Below are 21,068 nucleotides of genomic sequence, written 5' to 3'. Positions count from 1 at the left end.
AAGTGAGAACTGCGGTCAATACTCTTATGGCTACAATTCTGTGGACTCACCTTTCTCCTTTCCCACTTGGACTGATCGTGCTAATAATTTATTGGTATTATCTTATCTTAAAATTGATTGCCATGCATATCAAAAAGCAATGAAGGATCCAAAGGTTATTGTTTGAAATTTTAGTCAGTCCCATAGAGAGGTCCGAGAGGAGCAGTGGGACTAGAATTTGGGATGTCAATTGGGTGTGTTTGGTTGCACAAAAGCTTGGATAGCTTAGGGGTTTTGCTTGGCATTTAGATGTCATGTCTGCAACCCCCTTGTTTGGTTATCAAAATAGTATCGACGTCCCGGGAGACTACGAAAGATGTCTCCTGGTTAATCATTGCATGCCTGCTTATGTGTCACCCTTTCCCCTCGCTATGAAATCTCTGCCAAAACCGACAAAAAGGTCGGATTTTGCTTGGATTTCTTGGCAATGATGATTTTCCTCTCTCTCTCTCTCTCTATATATATATATATATATTTATATTGGCAATGACACCCTATTCCACTACTTTATGACGTTGGCAACCAAACACCAACAGTACTATTCTATGTGGTAAATATAGGATGAGGTAATTTTGGATAAGACAGGAATTACCCTCTCCTGATTCCGCCCCCCTCAAGTCTCTCCTCTTGCACTCCCCAACATTCTCTCACCACCTGATTGAACTAACATTCCATGGAAGAAAAAAAAAAAAAATCATGCTTGCCAAACATAGCCATAGGGTTTAGGATTTTTTAAGACTCTTCTTTACAGTTTTTAAGGTTTTGGGTTATAAATAAAGGATGTTGATTTTGGCACTACCTTGTTTTGATAATTGCACTAGTTCATCTTGCCTTTTATTATTCAAAGAGCTGTCAAATGTTATAACCGTTCTCAAAAGCACTCAGAACACGACTGAAAAAGAAAAGACAAGCTGAGTTTGTGCAATTAATAAAAAAAAAACTTTGATAAGCTTTTCCCCTAAAAGACGATTGTAAATATAGTTTTGGTTTGAATATAAATAAATATCCTTAAAAAGGAGAGAATTATAACCCCAGTATAGATGGCGTTGTGATGTATTGCATTTATTCTATTGGTGAGTGGTCATCAGTGAAGTTTAGTACACTCCACTATAACCAGTGCGACAGAGCCTCTACTGTTAGGTTCCGTTTACCATTTTATTCTTTGAGGGTACATACTTTTAGGGTTATGAGAAACAATTTTAGTTACAAGTTCTAAGCTAACCCTAATCTCAGAGATAGTGAAAATCCATCTTCTCAAGCAATGTAAATACTGTTGTTCTGTGTTTTCACTTTATTTTCTTGATTGATTCGCGTTTTAATTTAGGTTTACGACTAAAGCTTGTATCAGATTGGTCAATTTATTTAATTTTTTATTTTTTTTTGAATTGTAGTCAATTTAATTGTGATAGCGGAAAAGAAAAAAATAAAAATCGAGCGCCATGTTTGATGTGGAGAAGCTCAACAGAAGGAATACTCCGCAGGATAAATCGAAGAAACCGGAAAAAGAAAAATGATTATGAGTGGAAAGATTTAGATTTGAAATTATATTAAACTTGTTAATATCAAGTTATTATGTCACATCCGACACAATTTTAATTACCAACTAACATTCAGAACAGAAGAGTGGTTGATAAAGTGAAGAGTGCAATTATCAAAACAATAGAGTGACATTATCTCCTACCCATAGACTCCCCAATTGGATCCTCTTCACAAGCTTGATTACATAACAAAGAGTGAAAAAAATTAATTGAAGAAGGTCTGAAACATGCAAATTGAATCAGAAGAAACTGAAAGGCAAAGGAATAGAATGGTGTTAGAAGGCAAGTATTAAATAAAATTTATCATAAAAAAGTAAGATTGTTCATGAATTCGCATTGCCAAAGGTAAGGTCCATACAAATACAAGGGGGTTTTAGTAATTATATTCAAAATCATTTAAGCTTTAGTAATCATTCTATTATGTGTAGGTTCTTTTTTCATAATTACTTTAAAAATCGAATAACATCTTGAAAATTCTACCCAAAAATCAACACCACAAAATTAGAAAACACCAAATCAACAACTGCTAGCGGAAAACGCTGCTTGAAAACTGAACAGTGCAGATGATACAGGCAGCATTGATATATACATTAGCAAAATGGAGACAGTAAAGAGAAGGTAACCACATGCACCTTCAGGTAAAAAGGAAGTGCAAACGACAGCAACTATGTACAAAAAATACACAGGTAAAAAATTGCCCCAGAATTTCATCCTTCTCTTCGAAAAAGGCTTGTTAGTTTGCCAAAAACTTTGATAAAAATTATCATCTAAGGCTTTCTGATACTCACTGGGAAGGACGTGGCATGGGGTACAACTACTTCCTAAATTAGCTTGTGCCCTCTGGGCGGCGCTTTCTGAAGTATTTCTTGTTGAATGATTCAGCAGTTTCAGGGTATTTCTCCTTGACATAGTTTTCCATGCATTTGATGTAGGAGAAATCTTCTACCAAACCATTGGTTGAGGCGACAAAAAGGCATCTGGACCCCGCGAAATCGCGATGCTTGTCAACCTGTCAGTAGAGTTAATAAAAAATAGTTTAATTGAAACATGATTAGTAAGCAAGACTGGAACAGAGCCAATATGGATTTCCAGAAAATATTTATAAGATATACTGCCAATAACAATGAGGATATTTTTTAGGCTTGTGCAATCCATATAAGATATGACTCATATCCCTTCCACACAATAAAAAGCCCTAAACCATCTAACAAACTCACTTAAACATATTAAAAATTCCAAAAATGCACCTCCATAGTGATTTAAAAGGAAAAGAAATGAGTGCCTGCCCCTACAGTTACTGATTGGTGCAACATTGATTGCATTCCCAGATAAATGCCCGACAAAATGCAACAAATCATGAAAACTACAAACATCACCCTTACTAAAAGGTAGGCCAGTTAAAGATCCAAGGAGAAGCAAAAAATCAAGCAATGTAAAGAAAGACTGAAAACCCTAGCAAGCTCAAAAGAGAGCAATAGAACAAAACTAACTGCAGCGAGCTCTCAATAGAGCAATAGAACAAGTCCCCTTTCCTATCTTGTTCTCTCTTATCTACAAACCCCCTCCCCCTCTCTTTCTCTCTTGATGGATAGCCAGACGTCCTTCTTTGTATAAAGTAGTGATTAACAACAAATATCGGAAGTATGAGAGGGAAATATGCTTTCAATGATGAAGATTTTTATGAAGAGGAAAAAGTCTCGTATGAGGAAACTCCACATTTTATGACGAGTATGATGGTGATTATGATGAGAAGGAAGAAAAGTTCTTGGGAGAAACAGCAGTCATCTATGAGTACGGCAATTTTGACGATTAAGATGAAGATGCAAATGAAGGCGAAGATAAATTTGTTGATGAAGAAGTCGTATAGAGGAGAGTGATGCGGTAATAGTGAGGATCTTTTATGTTTCTACGAACTAATCTAGGCAATGTGTATCGTACCACTAACATCGAAGATATGAGTCCTTTAGTGACCAATAATGGAAGCCACTACCTGTTGAAGTTGTATGTCCACTTAATGATAAGTTTACTTGTATTTTTCCCAAAGATTTGCTAATAGGGCTACCATTAGAATGTTCTCATCCCAAAGATTTTTTTTTAAGGTTCTAGGATTGTTGTCATGATGCATTTGATGACAAACAATTAGCTTTGGAGAAGGATGATTTAAACTTAAGGACAAGTTCTCTCCAACCCAGGGAGAATGATGCAAGCTAGAGCCCATAAGAGTGCTTAGAAATTTCATCCAAAAGGAAATCCATCAAGAGAAGCTTACATTTTACCAACTCTGAAGATGTGGTTCACAGATTAATAGTCCAGACCATTGATCAAGTGCCAAAACTGTCGATCCAAAATTTCATCCATTGATCAAGAATTTCAATCGTCAATCGAGGGATGCACAAAAAAGTAACTACAAAATTATTTTTACCTTGTTTTTATTTCAATTTTCTTGGATGTTCTTAAAAAATTAGAAATCTAATTTTGCGTAAGTGTTTCCACTATAGAAGCAAGCCTGTAGAGTTCTTACTCTAGTTTTGAATGAGAGTTGAGTTAGACATTGCTTTCTTTTCTTGATTTCTCCTATTCTTCACGACTTTGTAACTTGCAAGCTGGATTCTCTTCCTCAAATTTGTGATCCCGACTTCCGCACTACATCATAAATCAAGCACAATGTTTGCCCAAAGGACTTCTGGAATAGGTAAGGCATATATAATCACATATTGGTAGTCCAACTTTTGAAAACTAGACATGTGACACTAGTCCACTGTCCACTCATAGGAACACATCACGCCTCAACTTTGGCCAAAACTAAGAATTAAACACAGGTTGAAGTGTATAGTTGTGCCCAAAATGTCCTTATCATGCAGTTCCTTGGCAACTTTCAGCCGCAACGAACAATTGGTTACACATAACTTCATGCCTTTGAAAAGAAATCCCTCATGCAAGAGAAAATCATTATTAAGAGCTGAATCCATCGCACACATAACTTGAGAAGTCAATTGCTAAAATCTAATTAAAAGTGTCAAAACTCGAGTCATAGTAGTAAGTGAAGATCTTTGATTGAGGGCATCCCTGACTCGATCCTGTGCACAATACTTGTGTTTAAACACAAAGGTAAACTCCTGAAGGTAACTCATCCACTTGGCAGGTCAAGAACTGGGCCTTTGCTGACAATAAATTTGCTTCAAGGCTTTGCTGACGATAAATGTGCTTCAAGGCTTCATGATTACAACAAATCTATCAACTCCTCAATACGAAGGCTTTCGGGCATTGAAATTTAGTTTCAATACACACCCCTTTATCGTCTCGCACAATACACCCCAGCTCCATCAACCGAGTACTCGAACGCGTCATGCCGAGTCGACTAGGATTTTCATTGGCCGCATTCCGCACCACATCCCCATTTTTAAACACTGAGTGTCATGCTTAAAGGGGTTTCAGTGTCGCATGTATTAGCCTCATAAGCTGGAATCTATAAATGAGCTGCTGTTAAGTACTATGGTCCTTCCTAAGTCTTTTCAGTCAATACACACCCCTTGTTGTCTCGCACAATACACACCAGCTGCGTCAACCGAGTACTCGAACGCATCATGCCGAGTCGACTAGGATTTTCATTGGCCGCATTCCGCACAGCATCCGTATTTTTAAACACTGGGTGTCATGCTAAAAGGGTTTCCTTTGCTCAACTGTCAAAGAACTGGATGAAATCACGTAGGAGCCACTTTCCAATCGGAAGAACATGTGATATTTAGAAGGTGCATCCTTGCAATTGGACCCCACCCACCCCTCCCTCCCTCTCAACAGTTACACATTTTGATGTAGGGAGTTTGTTCATCACCAATACCCAGGGTAGAAGGGGAGACTCTTACCTATTCCAAAAAATTATTAGATTGATCCTATCTTTCCTTTATGGCCATGCAGATGGTACAAAAAGGCAAATAAACTAGGAAACATCAGTGTCACAAGTATTAGCCTCATAAGCTGGAACCTATAAATGAGTTGATGTTCAGTACTATGGTCCTTCCTAAGTCTTTGCAGTCCTATACTGTTTCCTTTTATTATTATTTTTTTTATGACCAAGTTAATAAACAATTGAAATATCTTAGACATGCTCAACAAATGTATCTCTAAATATCTTTTGTATCTGTTATTTAATAGCACTTTCTTTCCCTCGCAACAAGACAAAAACAACAATTCAAGCAATTGCCTGCATTGAGGAACAATTTCAGACAAGAATTTACCACAGGATAGGAGATCCTTTTCAGAAGCATTAGATTGCCTGCCGCGGGGGGGGGGGGGGGGGGGGAGGAGGTGGTTGCAGGTACTGCATAAGATTAAATTCTGAAACATAGTAGTTCCCCAATCATTTTCAAGAATTGTGTAAGGATTAAGCTAAAAGAGGGCCATAGTTGCAAGTATCGAAGAGGTACATGTTGCATCAATTTTTCCAAAATACAGACCAATGCAAAAGTGTCATAGCATTCAAGACACTAGAGAACACATGTGGTCGTTTGTCACCTTTTTAACACATCTTCTACACAATAAACATAATATGGGATCTACATGCTGATAATGCCCTTAAAAGAAAACATATCTGAACATAAAAAAGGTCCAACCGACACATGTTGTCCCAAGGAAGCACATGAATAATGAAACTGTTGGAGATTACCATTTCCGTGAACAAATCCTTTAGGGGCCATTTGGATACGCGGATTTTAGAATCTTTGATTTCCTCAAAATCCTGGTGGGAGACAAGAGAAGGAGACCGTCCGTTTCGCTTCTCTTTAGAATCTTGGATTTTGAGTAAGAAATCCAGGTTTTAGAAATCTCTCCCCCATCCTGAGATTTCTAAAACCTGGAAACATGGGATGATCTCCTACTCTCTTGCTGGCGGAAAGAAGCACGAGAAATCAGAAAACGACGGCTGGTCTCCCTCATCTACAATTTTGAGGAAATCCATGATTCTAAAATCCGTGTATCCAAACAGCCCCTTATAATAAGCATATTAGTGAAATCAATATGACGACAGTAGTAGTATCTGATGCAGTTAAATCCATCAGCACTTCTGAAAAGTTGGCATATCGAGTAGCAACTGTATACTGGGCATCATCTTCATTCTTGATAGAAATATTGTCTGAAGGTTCTCAGTATGAAATGTTCTAAAACATTATAGCAAAACACAAAAGCTTGACTGAAGTAATAAAAAGGAGGTTACAATCAGACATACCATGAAATAGTCAATTTTGTCACTGACTTTTGCTGTTTTATTCGGATGATACCCAAAAACATTATCTAGTACATAAGACTGATCCTCGTCTGAAAGTCGTTCACCATCACCATAGCTGTGTGAATAAAACATGAGTCAGATGATCTAATTATTTAGATAACAAGCAAATATGGCATATCCAAAACAAGAGAAATAAAGCTTCCAATGACTCACTCAACAATGTCAATGCATATCACAAATTGATACATAATAACCAAAAGAAGTAAATTATATTGAAGACCTTCCAAAATAAACAGAAAAATATACTACTGAGCTAAACATGAAGTTTAAAATATTGGTCGATACATATTGTAAATTAAGGTCCCTGATATGTTTTGAACCCAATTTATGACAACATGGCACCCAACTTATTTTTCTCAAGATATGCTCAAGATTTAAATCTTGAGGATTCCAATGACGACAAATGTGGCTGAAAACTTATCTCAATTGAATCAAGTGAAACTACTTGAGATGGGTGGTGAATCTGACTAAGAATCTTTTCCTTCCCAACAGTTAATGTTGCATTTCATGTTTACTCGACATTGTTCAATTTTTTCTCTATTTTTCAGTTTGATTGATTTTTATAGATCTTTTTTTCCAACTTGAGGATAAACTCTGAAATGTTCCAACCATGTAATCGACATAGTTCATATTCGACTTAATCACTTCTTTCTAGATTTACGGTGCAGGTTGTACGTAGAAAAATTGATAGAGAAGTCAAGAAAGGCTCAATAGTACTAGAAACATCATAATATAGATATATTTATATAAATTATACCAGAAACCACTAGAAAAAAAAATGTAAATAAGAACATATGGTGGTAGCCAAGAGTAAAGCTTCCTTTTTGTGACCGTGAGTGTGTGTGGAGGTGGGTGCGAGGGTGGGGTTGGGGGAGAGGATAAATAAGTGCTGTAGGATGATCTAAGGAAGGACTAATACCGTTCTCTGATACCAAATCTGACAAATGACAATTGAAGGAAGGACCAACTTCACTGATGTAGGTTAGATCTACGGAAGAGATGTTGAGAGTAAAAAAGATGGGTTAAAATTAAGATTTTGGAACCTAAAATATGTGATTAGATTGGAAAAATATTTCTACTAAGTTTAGGGTAGGTTTGGAAGGGTACAAACATGCCAAGAAAGTGCATACATATGCAGAGAAGCTGCAGACGCATGTTGGGAAGGTGCATGGAAGGGTTTCAAGCAAGATTAATGGATGCTCGTCCAAGGTTTAGATAGAATTAGGGGTGCAACTCGGGTCGATTTTTGGGAATTCGGGTTGAGCTTTTACTTTAAAATCGGGTCAGGTTCGGGTTGATTCCTATTCATTTTTATCAAAACCTCAACCCGACCAGGCGCCCCTAGATAGAATGGATGAAACAAGAAAAAAATAAAGGTTTTGAGGTTTTAAGCAAAACGAAGGAATATTTTCAATATGGGTGCAACTTGGGTTGGGCTGAACCCGAACCCATCAGGTTCACCCCATTTTTTTCCTGGTTGGGTTAGTAAATGCTCAGGTCAGGTTGGGTCAGGGTTGGAAAAAGGCAATCCGAAAATAGTTCGGGCCAGGTTAGGGTTGGGGTGGTTGGCAACCCGACCCGACCAGACGCAAAACCTGAAAATTTCTTTTCTTATGTTTTATAATATGTTAATATTTTATTTGTAAAATCTGCAAAACCAGTCGGGTTCAACCCGATTTTTTGTCGGGTTGGGTTATATGTAACAATTATTCCCCACGCAAATAGGATTTATGGAGCCGGATGAAAAAAATTATGCAAGAAGCACGTAATAATAAAAAACAGAGAAAGCTACCTGGACTGATGTAGAATTCTTCTTATTGACAGCATAATCGGTTCAACATCACTAATAACTTTTTCTTCCTCGCTCGTGAATAGATCTAAGCGTTTTCCTGTTGATGTAAAACTCCCACCAGTAGCCCGACCATTTTGACCATCGAGAGGTGGATTAGAACGGTTGTTCTGATTTTTCCCGTTAGCTGTATTCCAAGAACCCCAAGCAGCTCTTTTCGGTCGATTTGACGGATCTTGCGGTCTTTTCTCATTACTAAAACCCATATCTGAAGAACTATCATTATGAGTTTCGTTTGAGCTCTGGGACCCCCAAACTTTTGTCTTTGCGAATGATGGAGAAGGGTTAGAAAGACCGTCCAGGTTCTGCGCCTCGGACGTATCCCAAACAAGTGATTTCATGGGTGATTCATCTGGGTCCTTCTCACCTTGCACATAATTCTTATTCCAAACATTATGATTTGCTTGATCAAGAGATATTTGATCAACTGATTCTCCTGTACTTATTCTGTTGGAACTTTGACTACCCCAAGGATCCAACTTTGGTAATGAGGGACTCCACTTATCTTGGCTTTGGAAATTAATCGGTGATTTTTCTCGCCTTCCTTCCAGAGTTTGCGTTGCATTTTTGTCCCAACGATTTTTATCATCAGATTCACCAGCTTGAAACCCCTCAAATTCCGCATTGCTTGATTTCCAACTTCCCCAAGGATTAGAAGGATCTTGCGGCTGGCTTTGGAAATTAATCGGCAATTTTTCTGGTGGGCCCGCCATAGCTTGCTTTTCATTTTTGTCCCAAGAATTGCTATCATTGGATTGATCAGCTTGAGCCGTCTCAGCCTCCGCATTACTTGATTTCCAGACTCCCCAAGGATTAGAAGGATTTGACTCAGTAGGCGAATGACCATGCTTAGGCTGATTTTGGAAATTAACCAGCGATTTTTCTGGTGGGCCTACCATAGCTTGCTTCGCATTCTTGTCCCAACCATTGCTATCATTGGATTGAACAGCTCGAGCCGTCTCAGCTTCAGCATTACTTGATTTCCAGACTCCCCAAGGATTAGAAGGATTTGACTCAGTAGGCGAATGACCATGCTTAGGCTGGTTTTGGAAATTAACCGTCGATTTTTCTGGTGGGGCCTCCATAGCTTGCTTTGCATTTTTGTCCCAACCATTGCTATCATTGGATTGAACAGCTCGAGCCGTTTCAGCTTCGGCATTACTTGATTTCCAGCCTCCCCAAGCATTACCCGAATCTGAATGAGTAGGCGTTTTATCAGTGTCCCAACTAGACCAAACACTTGGTTTGGATATCGGGATAGCATTCTTGTCGGAATCAAGTTGCTTGTCATTTGTCCAGCCTCCCCAGACATCTGATTTTACGGCTGAATTTTCTACTTCTTCCTTGGTTGACTTGCTAAAGTTGCCATCCGGGTTGAACTCAAATTCATCACCATCATCGAAGGTTGGCTTCTCGGAGCCTAAGTTTTGCTCTGGTGAGAAAGTCAACTCCATGTTTCCATCCTCCTCTTCAAGATCATCAACCTCAGCTCCAAGACATGCAGTACTTACTTCACTTTTATTTGAACTTGGTCTCACCAGATGTAAAAAGCTATAAGCATCTGTTCGGATATCTTCATTTGCTTCCATCTAGCAGAAAAAAAAAAACATGCATATCATTGCTAACTTAAACATCGAAAGGAACAAAAAAAAAAGTTGAAACAACTAACGTGAAGACAAAAGAAATTCTAACAATACTTTGCATCAAGACCTTTTGTACAACAAATAGAGCAAAATCATTTCACAGACAGACTCCCTTAAGCAAGGTAAATAAACACAATTTAACAAACTAACCCCTTTCTTGTTCCAAAGAATCTCAAAACGAGTTCCTGTGCCAATTGCGACATGCTTTCCCCAGGAACAAGATGAGACTGTGCTAGATAATGAATCCATGTGACTCTTTTCTGCTGCCCTCTCAAAGCATTTCTTTGGCGTCTGTGCAAACAAAAAACAACCAGATAGAGCGTATGAAGCTGCCAAGAAGAACCAAGGATGTAACCACAAAAACAAAACAATGGCATAGGATTTTAAACAGGGCTTTCAACCAGAAAAAAATCACAGATAGAATCCCTTACAAATAGTGTGGCTTCTGTAAAAGGTACTTGAATTTTCAAAGAGCGAAACAGTGCCTTATAACCACCAGCATTGAAGCCAAAAAGATTTCCCGTGCATGCCATGCTATTGGCCACAAGCAAGAGATGCTCTTTGAGCAGACCTTTTGAGACTGTTCTCATGGCTGTTGAGAGTCGCTGCAAAAAAAAAAAAAAAACGGATGAAGTTCTATTACTGAATATTCAGAACATTTATCATCAATGAGCGACTGAGAAACAAAAGCATGTGTATATAATAAAAAAAGAATAAATTAATAGATTTTGGGAAGCTAACAATACATCTCAAATTACACATAATTTCATAAAATATTACGTTATAAAGAGAAGCTTTTAACTCTTCATTATTTCCAACATCATGAACGTTGCAAAAGTAGTACAGAGATTTTGTGGCTATCATGAAATCAATAACACATCCTTACACTTAAGACACAGAGCTAAACCCCAATAAGACAAGCCATTCAAAAAAAAATCACGCCAAAGATCATTGGGGACAGATACAGGGACACGTGGTTAAGTTTTGGGAAGGCTTGTAGTTGGGGAAGGCCAAATTATGCCATGTGTCGTGATCCTTTACAAGAAAAGCAATTAGAACTGTATAAGTCTTTAGACAGGCAAAACATTTCCAATACCAGTTGAACAATTGGCAACTAAAGTTCCTTCATGTTAAATGTGGGCAATCTAACACTAAGCATAAGCTTTAGATAAAACTAACATCTCCCAGAACATGCAAGAAATGACCAGAAGTGTTCTTTAGTCAATTAGTCACCAATATAGAATCTCCCAGTCCAATCTTTATTTACACCATCATGCTCTAATAATTTTAAACTGGTCCGCATGCCAATCACTATGGCAACAGTAGCCTGGAATTCTCTAGCAAGAGTTGCAAGTTCTAGATTCACTTTCCCATATCTACCAGATAAAACAACCAGGAGGCAGGTCTTCTATATTATACGGAGACGTGAAATATGACATTGCTACTTATGCCAGTATATAGCTTCATCCTGCCAGAAGGCTTCTGCAGTTTTGCCACTCATCAAGATTTCTTACTTTATCAGCAAAATATTATCAAACAACTACAAGATCAGAAATTAGAACACTAAGAGGCCGTTTGGATACGCAGATTTTAGAATCCGGGATTTCTTCAAAATTGTAGATAAGAGACAAGAGAAGAAGCGGACCAGCCGCCGTTTTCTGACTTCTCGCCCTTGTTTCCGTCAACAACAGAGTAGCACATCATCCCACGTTTCCAGGTTTTAGAAATCTCAGGATACGGGAGAGATTTCTAAAACCTGGATTTCTTAGTTAAAATCCAAGAAACGCTTTCAGGACAGCATACAGCAGCTTGATCATGAACCCTCTTTTACATCGTTTTCAAACTAAAAACCTGGATTCTAAAATCCATGCATCCAAACGGCCCCTAAAAGAAATTACAGAAAAGCAATCCAGCTTGCTGTTCAAAAACTTTAAGAACTAGAGCTTTAATAACAAGATTTTTGGAAGAGCCATAAAAAACTCTATTGCCACTCAAATTTAGCAAATGATATAAAGAAACAAATTACATCTTTATGTCCATCATATGACACCACCAAAGCTAGAAATCACCAATACAAGCCAAAGTACAAAGACGTGTGAAAACATTGAACAACCAAAAGAAAAAAACCAAATCTAAACCGACATAGGTCAAAGTATGATGAAATATTCAGGGTCCACCTCAAGATGGCCACAAAATATGCATCAAGTCATAGGACGAGTCTTTCGTTTTTTAAGCTGATTTTCTGTTAATATTTCACCATTAGGCGATGGTGCGAAGGGGTCGGTTTTTGTGGAGGAATGACAGTTAAAAAATACCACCAACCATCAGCAAAAGGAATGTGACATCCTTGGGAACTAGGTAGGGCCCTAGATTGATGACAATTTTGATGAGTTACACAAACTTCTAAATTTGTAATAATAGGATTTGATAGAAAATAAAGACAGGTGGTACTATCGGAAGGACTTGCTTTTATATCACAAAGGTAGTTTTTGTTTTTTGAATGGTAGCAATTTCATTCAATAAAAGGGAAAGACCGAGATAGTCCACACAAAAAATAAAGTACAAAGATAAGGAAGAAAAGAAAATAGTGAGAGAAAAGAAGGGAAACACAATCAAGGGGGGAGGAAATCAAACATTTCCAATCCCAACTTCCCCACACCCTCTTTGGAAAGCCTATCTGCAATACCATTAGCGGATCTCCTGACATGCTTGAACACTACAGACGACCCACTAACACGATCCGAATCTCATCGAAAAACACAGTAAATCTCAACGGTGGGACAGCCGAGCCACAAAGCCATCTGATTACATTCTTTGAATTCCCTCTCCCACCCTCCCCCCCCCCCCCCCCCCCCCCCCAATCACCTTGCCCAAGCACTCCCGATCCAATATTAAAAGATTAGCAGCCCGAACTTCCGCCTCACCTTGTCCAAGCACTCCACTTCCAACATTAAAATGCCTTGATGAGCAGCCCAAACTTCCGCCTCGCTAGAGTCAGCAACCCCTAAGGACGGAGCCAAGAGAGTCTGCAAATGCCTCCAATACCTGCAGGACCAGGGTTACCCAAGCTTCAAGCATCAAAATTAAGCTTAAGCAGACCAACGGGAGGGGGCCTTCCAATCTTGCACAATATGGTGATGCCGATCCACCCTAGCACAAACCACCTGCCAGCCCTCCCACAAATCAAAAGCTGATATGAATCGGAACAGGGGAAGGCTGTGCGCCCAAGCAATAGACAATTCAATCACTTTTATGAAAAGAAAATGGGGAGATTTAGCCACCCCATTAAACACCCTAGCATTCCTCACTTTCCAAATCACCCACAGAGTTTCCATGAGTGACAAAAACCAAAGCCTCTTACCTATAGATTTCCACGGGATGGAACTACCTCCCATTCCGCAAATAGGCCGGACAAAGAGGACGGGAAAACCCAACAGATTCCAAACCTGAAGAGAATACCACTCCAGACTTCCCTGGCCACTATACAATTTATAAACAAATGATCAATCGATTCTCCAGCTTCAAGACACAGCGAGCAAGGATCTACCAGCCACATCCCCCTTTACGGAGGAAATTAATGATTTGGATTCCCCCACCCCCCAAAGTCGCCCAGCCAAAAATGCGCACTCTAGGGGGAGCTCGGGATCTCCAAACTTTAGCTGCAATGGAAGGGTCAAAACACGGCACAAGATGAGAGTAGAAAGATTTGACAGAAAAAAAAACCCCTGAAGATTCCCAGATCCATACCCTCTTATCCACCTCAGATCCACTGATGTAGCACCCATCCAGAATTTCCAAGAATCTAGAAACCGAATCTAATTCTCTATTAAAGAAATTTCTTTTGAATCTCAGCCTCCAATTCGCGCGGCCTTCACAACGAACAAAACAATCTTTCACAAGAGCATCCTTGTGCGAGGCGACCTCGAACAGGATGGGGAAGGAAACGCAGAGAGGAACCGCAGAACACCAAGCATCAGACCAAAATCTAAGCTGCTCTCCAAAATACACCCTGAACTATGTCGTATACAAAGAATATCCCACCACACAGTTACTCCTTGATTCCTATATAGGTCATCCGATTCCCAAGACCCAATTTTGGATCCATATTTGCTCCCTATAACTTTAGCCCAAAGATTATTGCAAAGGTAGTTTTAGTCATTGTTTTGAAAATCTTATGATTTACGATTCAATCAAATCTTATGGATTTCGATTTGAATCCTATGATTGAATCTTAATCTGTATAATTCTTGCGATTTTTAATTAAATCTTACGATCATAAATCGTAGGATTCATACGATTTATGCGATTTATCCTAACTAAGTTTCGTATAAAAGAAAATAGGATTTTCTTTCGAACCATACCATTGCTCGTCTACATTAGAAGAAGCCTTCAAATCCCCCTTGTAAGATGGAAGAAGACAAAGGAGTTCGAACAAATCAAACCACTTTGAACAAGTCAAGCACGATGCATGTCCTTGTGGACAGTACTTGCATCGGGGAGGGTGACGACTATAATGAGAACATCGATGACGTGCTTGTTCTTTTATAATTGTTATTTCTCATTTGATGTTTGAGAATTGATATGATCTTGTGTCTATTATTATGTTTAAGAGGTTATTATTTACTCTGCATAAGTTTGGATAGGAAATAGATGAGTAGTATGTGACAAGTTTGTTAGCAAACAATTTCTATTATGATAATGAATAACTAATCAACGTAGTTTTTATTTTTATTCATGGATTTGGATGAAAAATGAATAATTGGTTAGTTCGTTATTCTCTGATGTGTTTATATTTTTTAACATATACGTAAATTAGAATGAATCTTATGATTTACGATATGATCCAATAAGATTCGACCCCAGTTATGATTTACCATTTGATTCTGATTTTCAAAGGGCGATGATATTTTCACTCCCCCTGCATTACACATGTGCCCCCCTTATGACGTGATTTGACGTCAAAAAGCGTTAAAGTTGCCCACTTTTCACGTCAAATCACGTTATAAGGGGAGCGTGCGCGTAATGCGGGGGGAGTGAACATATCATCTCCCTTTTCAAAACATCGGTCTTAGTTTCCCAAAATCTAAAGAATTCTTCTGAGACTTGGGCTCCATCTGGTTGCAACGCTTCCCCTAAAAAGTGGGTGGAAAGTGAGAAGATTTAAAATGCCAGGTTGGAATTTCATCCAGTTGCAATTTTTTTAAAGTATCTTCGCTTGTCTAGCCTTGTGAATTGATGTGACAAGGAAATCGCCATGATTCATTTTGCCACCCTCCCTCCCTTCGTACGATTTATTTCAAAAAAGGATTTCTTCGGTCTTCAAACCTTGTCGGACTCTCTTTTAGCAATAAATCAATATGTTTGCTCCATATACATCCCTTCTTATAGGTTACAATCCAAAAAAGCATTTTTAACATCAACTCACCACAATGATCAATCCTTATTAGCAGGGAAAGATACTTAACTATATAGACCCATCTACAATCAACTAGATGTTTTCAACTAGTGTATGAGTAAGTTCCCACATGTTACTTCACATGAGAGTTGTTATTTCGTCATCCAAATTTCTCTTCCATCTATCATTATTTGTTATGGAAGAAAGAGACAGTGCTCTAACAAGACAAACCGAGCAATAAGACGTTCAGTACAATTGGAAGATCACGACAACTGCAAATGAGATCAGATCTAGAATCTGTAGACGAAGAGATAGACCGATTGGCTTGTTGAGTCAAGACATTTGGGGCATCCTTTACTTCTCGTACAAAATCTGCTGAGGCCGATCAAGTGATAAACAATAGAGGGTGTGGAGATAACAACTTCACTAGGTTAAGATGAAGGTGACGAAAAAGTAAAATCTAGAAAAGGAATCTTAAAATAGACAGATGTAGTGTGGTTGGTGAAGGTCAAGAATAGATCAAAAAATCTTTCTTTCAAATAAAAAAATCAAATAAACAAAACAACCCAAGAAAAGAAGGTGTTGTTTCTCTACTTACATTAAAAAGAGGATAAACTCAATAATAATAAAAATTAATGCCAAAATTCTATGTTGTGCTTGTTTATATAGAAGAAGACCTTACATGCGAAGGGAACTCTAAAGTCTAAACCAACATGAATTCGCCCACAAAATGAAAGAAGAGGAAAAGAAACAAAGATAAACATAAGTTGCAAAAGTGTTGTTCTGCGCTATTCTCGGTGGATGGCAAGACACATCAATTGATGGACAGATTCTCCAATCGATGATTGGGACCCTTGATTGATGGATTGAGTCATTGATTGATCTCCTTCATCTCTGATGTGGACCAGGTTTGAGGCCATGGCAAGAGATAAAAGGAAGTGGAGGTAATGAGTTGTTAAAGGGTGGCACAAGTGTAATAAGGCCTTAATGGCATTGGTTGTAACTCCCACGCTTTTGTAGGTTTTATGGGAGGTAAGGCTAACTTGTAATAAGTGACTGTATGAGGGGCATGAAGTGAGGAACATTGTAAAAAGAAGGGAAAATGGGGGGCTGGTCGACCACTTGATGTTATTGAAGAAAACCTTGTACAATCCAGTTTGGAGAGAGAATTTCCAGATTGTACGAAAATCTTTGAAGGAAGTTAGAGAGTAATTTCTGGATTTTAAAGGCCTTCCATCTCATCTTCTTCTTGGCATGATTTCATAGCTGAGCTAAGTGTCTTCTTGCTTAATTTCCATTCAATTCTGCTATAATTGTCAATTTCATCATTCATTGGATCATTTCTTGATCATTCCACTTGCTTTTCAATAACTTGCAGCTAGTATACTTTCATGTCTTCATAGAATCCTTGATTTCTCACTAAATTCGAATTGGTCAAGCACTTTCCAAATTGTTTTCCTAAATTTACAGTCACTTGCTGCTATTGCACTGGTTTTGAATGGCAATTTTCTGCTTAGGAATGTTCTCGAGCTGATTTTTCTTCAAAATTCGAATTCAGCTCACAAGATCAGCAACACCACATTACTTTTAGTCAGAGTTTGAATTTCCTATCAGATCTACATCAAATTTGGTATCATGGCCTAATTAAGAGAAATTCCTATTCCTTTCTTGCAATCTTGGACCAAATTCGTATATCTTGTTCGATATTTATGTGGAAATTCGAAGTTCAGATTGTGAATTGATCTATCTCAGTGTTTTGACTTTTGAGCAATTTTTGAGTTGGTCCATTTCTTATTACTCACTTTTACATCAGATCCATACTCAAAATTGTACTGGAATTTGAAAATCCCAAGCAATCTGCATTTTGTGTTTGTTTTCTTCATTGAATTAACGTCACATTGTTCAGATTCGTCATAATTTTGTTTTTGTTTTCTTCTCCAAGAAATTCACTTTTCTACAAAATTTTAAGTTTTTTTTCACGATAATCAGCTTTTCTCTTCGGAAATTTGCAATTAAAGCCACACAAATTGAATACTACAATTGCTGACAATTTTCACCTTCATTTTTCCGTTTTTTCCTCTCCTTCGTCCATTTTGTCCTCCAAGAAATTTCAGTTTTTCTCCTAGCTTGTTTTTTCTATTTCCATTGTTTTTTATTATCTTCGTAAGAGATTTGATTGTTTGACTCATTTTCTTGTTTTTTCTATAAGTATGTTCTCTGCGAGTTTTTCTTTATCTCACCTTTGTATTGGTAATTGATGTCATTTTCTTCTTTTGCTCCACGAAATTGCAATGCTTTTCCATAAGTTTGGCATTGAAAAAACCTTCCCTTGGCTGAAATTACACCCCTGGAGTGTAGCTAGATTACAAATAAGCTGGAATTCGTGTCTTATCCCACGATCTGGAGTTTTCCCCACTTTCCCTGCAAGTTTCAAGTCTTATAGTCCAATTCCTCTTAAATTTGTTTTTATCTCCAAAAAATTTCCCTCCCCGAATTTGACTGGATTGAAGAATTGAATTGGACATTAAAATTCAGCAAGTTCGAATAGCTACTCTGTCAACTCGGCAGTCTCCTATTGTTCGGAGCTTTTAAAGTAGTTACTATAGTCTCTAAATAGTAAATACCATTCAAAAAAAAAGTAGTAGTTACTATAGCACCAACACGATTCCTGAACACAACACAATTACTATAGCACCAACACGATCCTTGAGTCTGACAATTACCAAGACTGGGAAGCAACAGTTGATGAGACTCTAGGCAGTAAGGATGTCCCAAAAGATAGATAGTTCCCCTTATAACCACTAGATTGAGGAGCCAAGCATTGGCTTGGTGGCAGGAAGAGAAATACCAGTGATGACAATTAGAGGAGGCTCTCATCTCTACTTGGAAGGAGAAGAAAAAAGAGATACGAAGGGAGTTTCAGGCCTTCAACTTTCGCCAGATATTATAGTAGCACCTGCACTCGGTGGTACAGGAAACTAGATCAATTACCCAGTACACAGAGGATTTCCATCGCTTAGTTGCACAGGAAAATCTACAAGCTGAATAATCCACAAGATGGTACAAAGAACCTGATTGGGCAAACTTTACGGGATCTAACAGAGGACTTTAGCAAGGCCCGTGCAATTGGGAAGGCTCAACAGAGAGGTTCGAGCAGCTGTTTCCAATACAAAAACATTCATAGGAAGGATTGTGTTCCAGATGTCACACCCTCACAAGCACAGGCAATTCTGACCCCTACCACTATAGCACATCAACCTGTTACAACGTCACAGACAGATGGACAGATCCCGTAGAGGTTGCAGAACAACCGTTTGACATTAAGTGTTTCCGATGCCATAATATAGCACACTATTCCAATGAATGCCTGAAAGTTCAGCAACAGCAACTCACTCAAGATTGTTGAGTATGAAAGATTAAATGACACCTTCTCCAACAGCTTAAGCTTTTGGAGTAATTGGTTGTTTAACATGATATTCGAGCAGGTCGATTGGACCTCTCATTGACCACGACACTAGAGAACTCGTTCTCCGGCGGACGGCTGATCTAGCCAATGGCTTTCCGCCCGGCAAGTGATCCTACTTTTATTTCTTCAACGAGCATTTCTTTTTTTTCTCTTCGCAAAACTTGTCGCCACCCCCCTCGCTGTTTCCTACAGGTCTGCCTAACCACCATTGATCATCGCAGCCTCACTTCCTTCTCCTTGGTCTTGCCTTCACAATCCATGCATCTGAAGATTGAAGGAGGTTGGACACTTGGACTTTTGTTGTTCATGAGTAATTGGTTGTTTCACATGGTATCAGAGCACAAGGTTCTGGGTTCAAACCTCCTTGTTAGTAAAAATCCACATGCAATGGTCAAGCCAAAAGTGGGGCCACATGGGCCACGTGTAGGCCAACCCAAAAAAAGAGGGGCCACAATTGAGAGGGAGTGCTGATATGAAAGATTAAATGACGCCTTCTCCAACAGCTTAGGCTTTTGGACTAATTGGTTGTTTCACAAGATGATATGAAGGAGCTGAGCCCTCAAGAGGACCCATCAGATGAAGAAAACAGAGTATATCGCTGTCGATAATGTTGTCGGTAAGTGCTCCTTAACAGGAGGATATGTTAGACTCCCAGACCAGACGAGAATAAGATGAGGCATAGCATCTTCTCCTCCAGATGCATCTCTCAGGAGGATATGTTAGACTCCCACACCAGACGAGAATAAGATGAGGCATAGCATCTTCTCCTCCAGATGCATTATTGAGAGAGAGAGAGAGACTGCACTCTAGTCATTGATGGCGGCAGTAGTATTCATGCTATCTCAGAAGAAGCTGAACCAGAGTAATGATATGTGGGTGACAGAGCAGTTCTTAGTGGCATTCGCCGCGTTTTATTGGGCAAGCCATGGCAGTTTGTCAGAGATGTTCTTTATGACGGAAGGAATAATACTTATACCTTCTATCTTGATCAGCAGAAGAGTCATGTTACCACTAGGAGAAGGGGGATGCTGCTGATTGATCATTGCCCTTTATGCCTTTTGGACGGGGAATCGGCTAGTCACCTTTTCATGCATTGCAGTTTTGCTCGATCAGTGTGGAGTCTGATCTTGGCTAGATTTGGTTTGAGCTGGGTCTTTCCCTCATCTATTTTGGATTTACTTGAAGCTTGGGAAGGAGTCCCGTGGAAGAAAAAATGGAGAATTTTGTGGCATTTGTGTTTGTTTTCTACGTTTTGGGAGATCTGGAAAGAAAGGAATGCTAGAGTTTTTGAAGGTGTTCACAAGCCTGCTCATCGAGTTTATGTTAATATTATTGCCTCTGTTATTGCTAGGGTCAGGTATTTACCCTCTTTTCAGTTTGTGTCCGCCTATGATTTATGGGAAGGCTGGAGTATCATCTGCTTGGATAAGTTATCTTGTTTGAAAGTTAACTTTGATGGGTCTAACTTCGGAAATCCGGGTCCGGCACGTATTGGTGGCCTGTGCCGCAATTCTTTCAGTACATCTCTTTGGGCTTTTTCAAGTCCTCTTGGTGTATGCGATTCCAGTGAAGCTGAGGTTAGAGCTGCTTATGAGGGTATCAAGCATTTGGATAGGGGGATCCTGGATATATCCATTGTGGAGGGAGATTCTTTAAATGTTATTAAATGGCTTCGGGGATCTGGTAAGCACCCACAAGGAATTTATGCTAACTAAATCTCAGCCTCACCTAGGCCGTGATAGAAATTGATGCAATCCCGTGAAGCGTTTTTGTACACCAATGGGTCCAAGATGATACTGAGACTATTCCAAAAAATTACAGACCTTATATAATCTAGCACAAATATTTTAGAGAATA

The 21,068-nt window shown here is 38.8% G+C and overlaps 1 protein-coding gene across 1 annotated transcript in view; it reads right to left on the bottom strand.

Moving 5' to 3' along the window:
• Positions 1-2,078: 2,078 nt before the first annotated feature.
• The window catches only part of NRPD1B (nuclear RNA polymerase D1B), a 59,620-nt gene continuing 40,630 nt past the window's right edge, over positions 2,079-21,068 (bottom strand). Inside the window, exons 15-19 of the mRNA XM_077368094.1 lie at positions 10,782-10,955; positions 10,501-10,641; positions 8,651-10,296; positions 6,799-6,913; positions 2,079-2,586 (exon numbers count right to left, since the gene is read on the bottom strand). Coding sequence (XP_077224209.1) covers positions 2,404-2,586; positions 6,799-6,913; positions 8,651-10,296; positions 10,501-10,641; positions 10,782-10,955 — 2,259 coding nt within the window. The 3' untranslated portion in view covers positions 2,079-2,403. The remainder of the gene's footprint in view (positions 2,587-6,798; positions 6,914-8,650; positions 10,297-10,500; positions 10,642-10,781; positions 10,956-21,068) is intronic.

Source organism: Tasmannia lanceolata, unplaced genomic scaffold, assembly GCF_043159265.1.
Source record: "Tasmannia lanceolata isolate RefF3 unplaced genomic scaffold, GAP_Taslan_0.1 ptg000003l, whole genome shotgun sequence".
Taxonomy (NCBI): domain Eukaryota; kingdom Viridiplantae; phylum Streptophyta; class Magnoliopsida; order Canellales; family Winteraceae; genus Tasmannia; species Tasmannia lanceolata.
The sequence above is the reverse complement of the archived record's forward strand: the minus strand, read 5'-3'. Positions and strand labels throughout refer to the sequence as shown.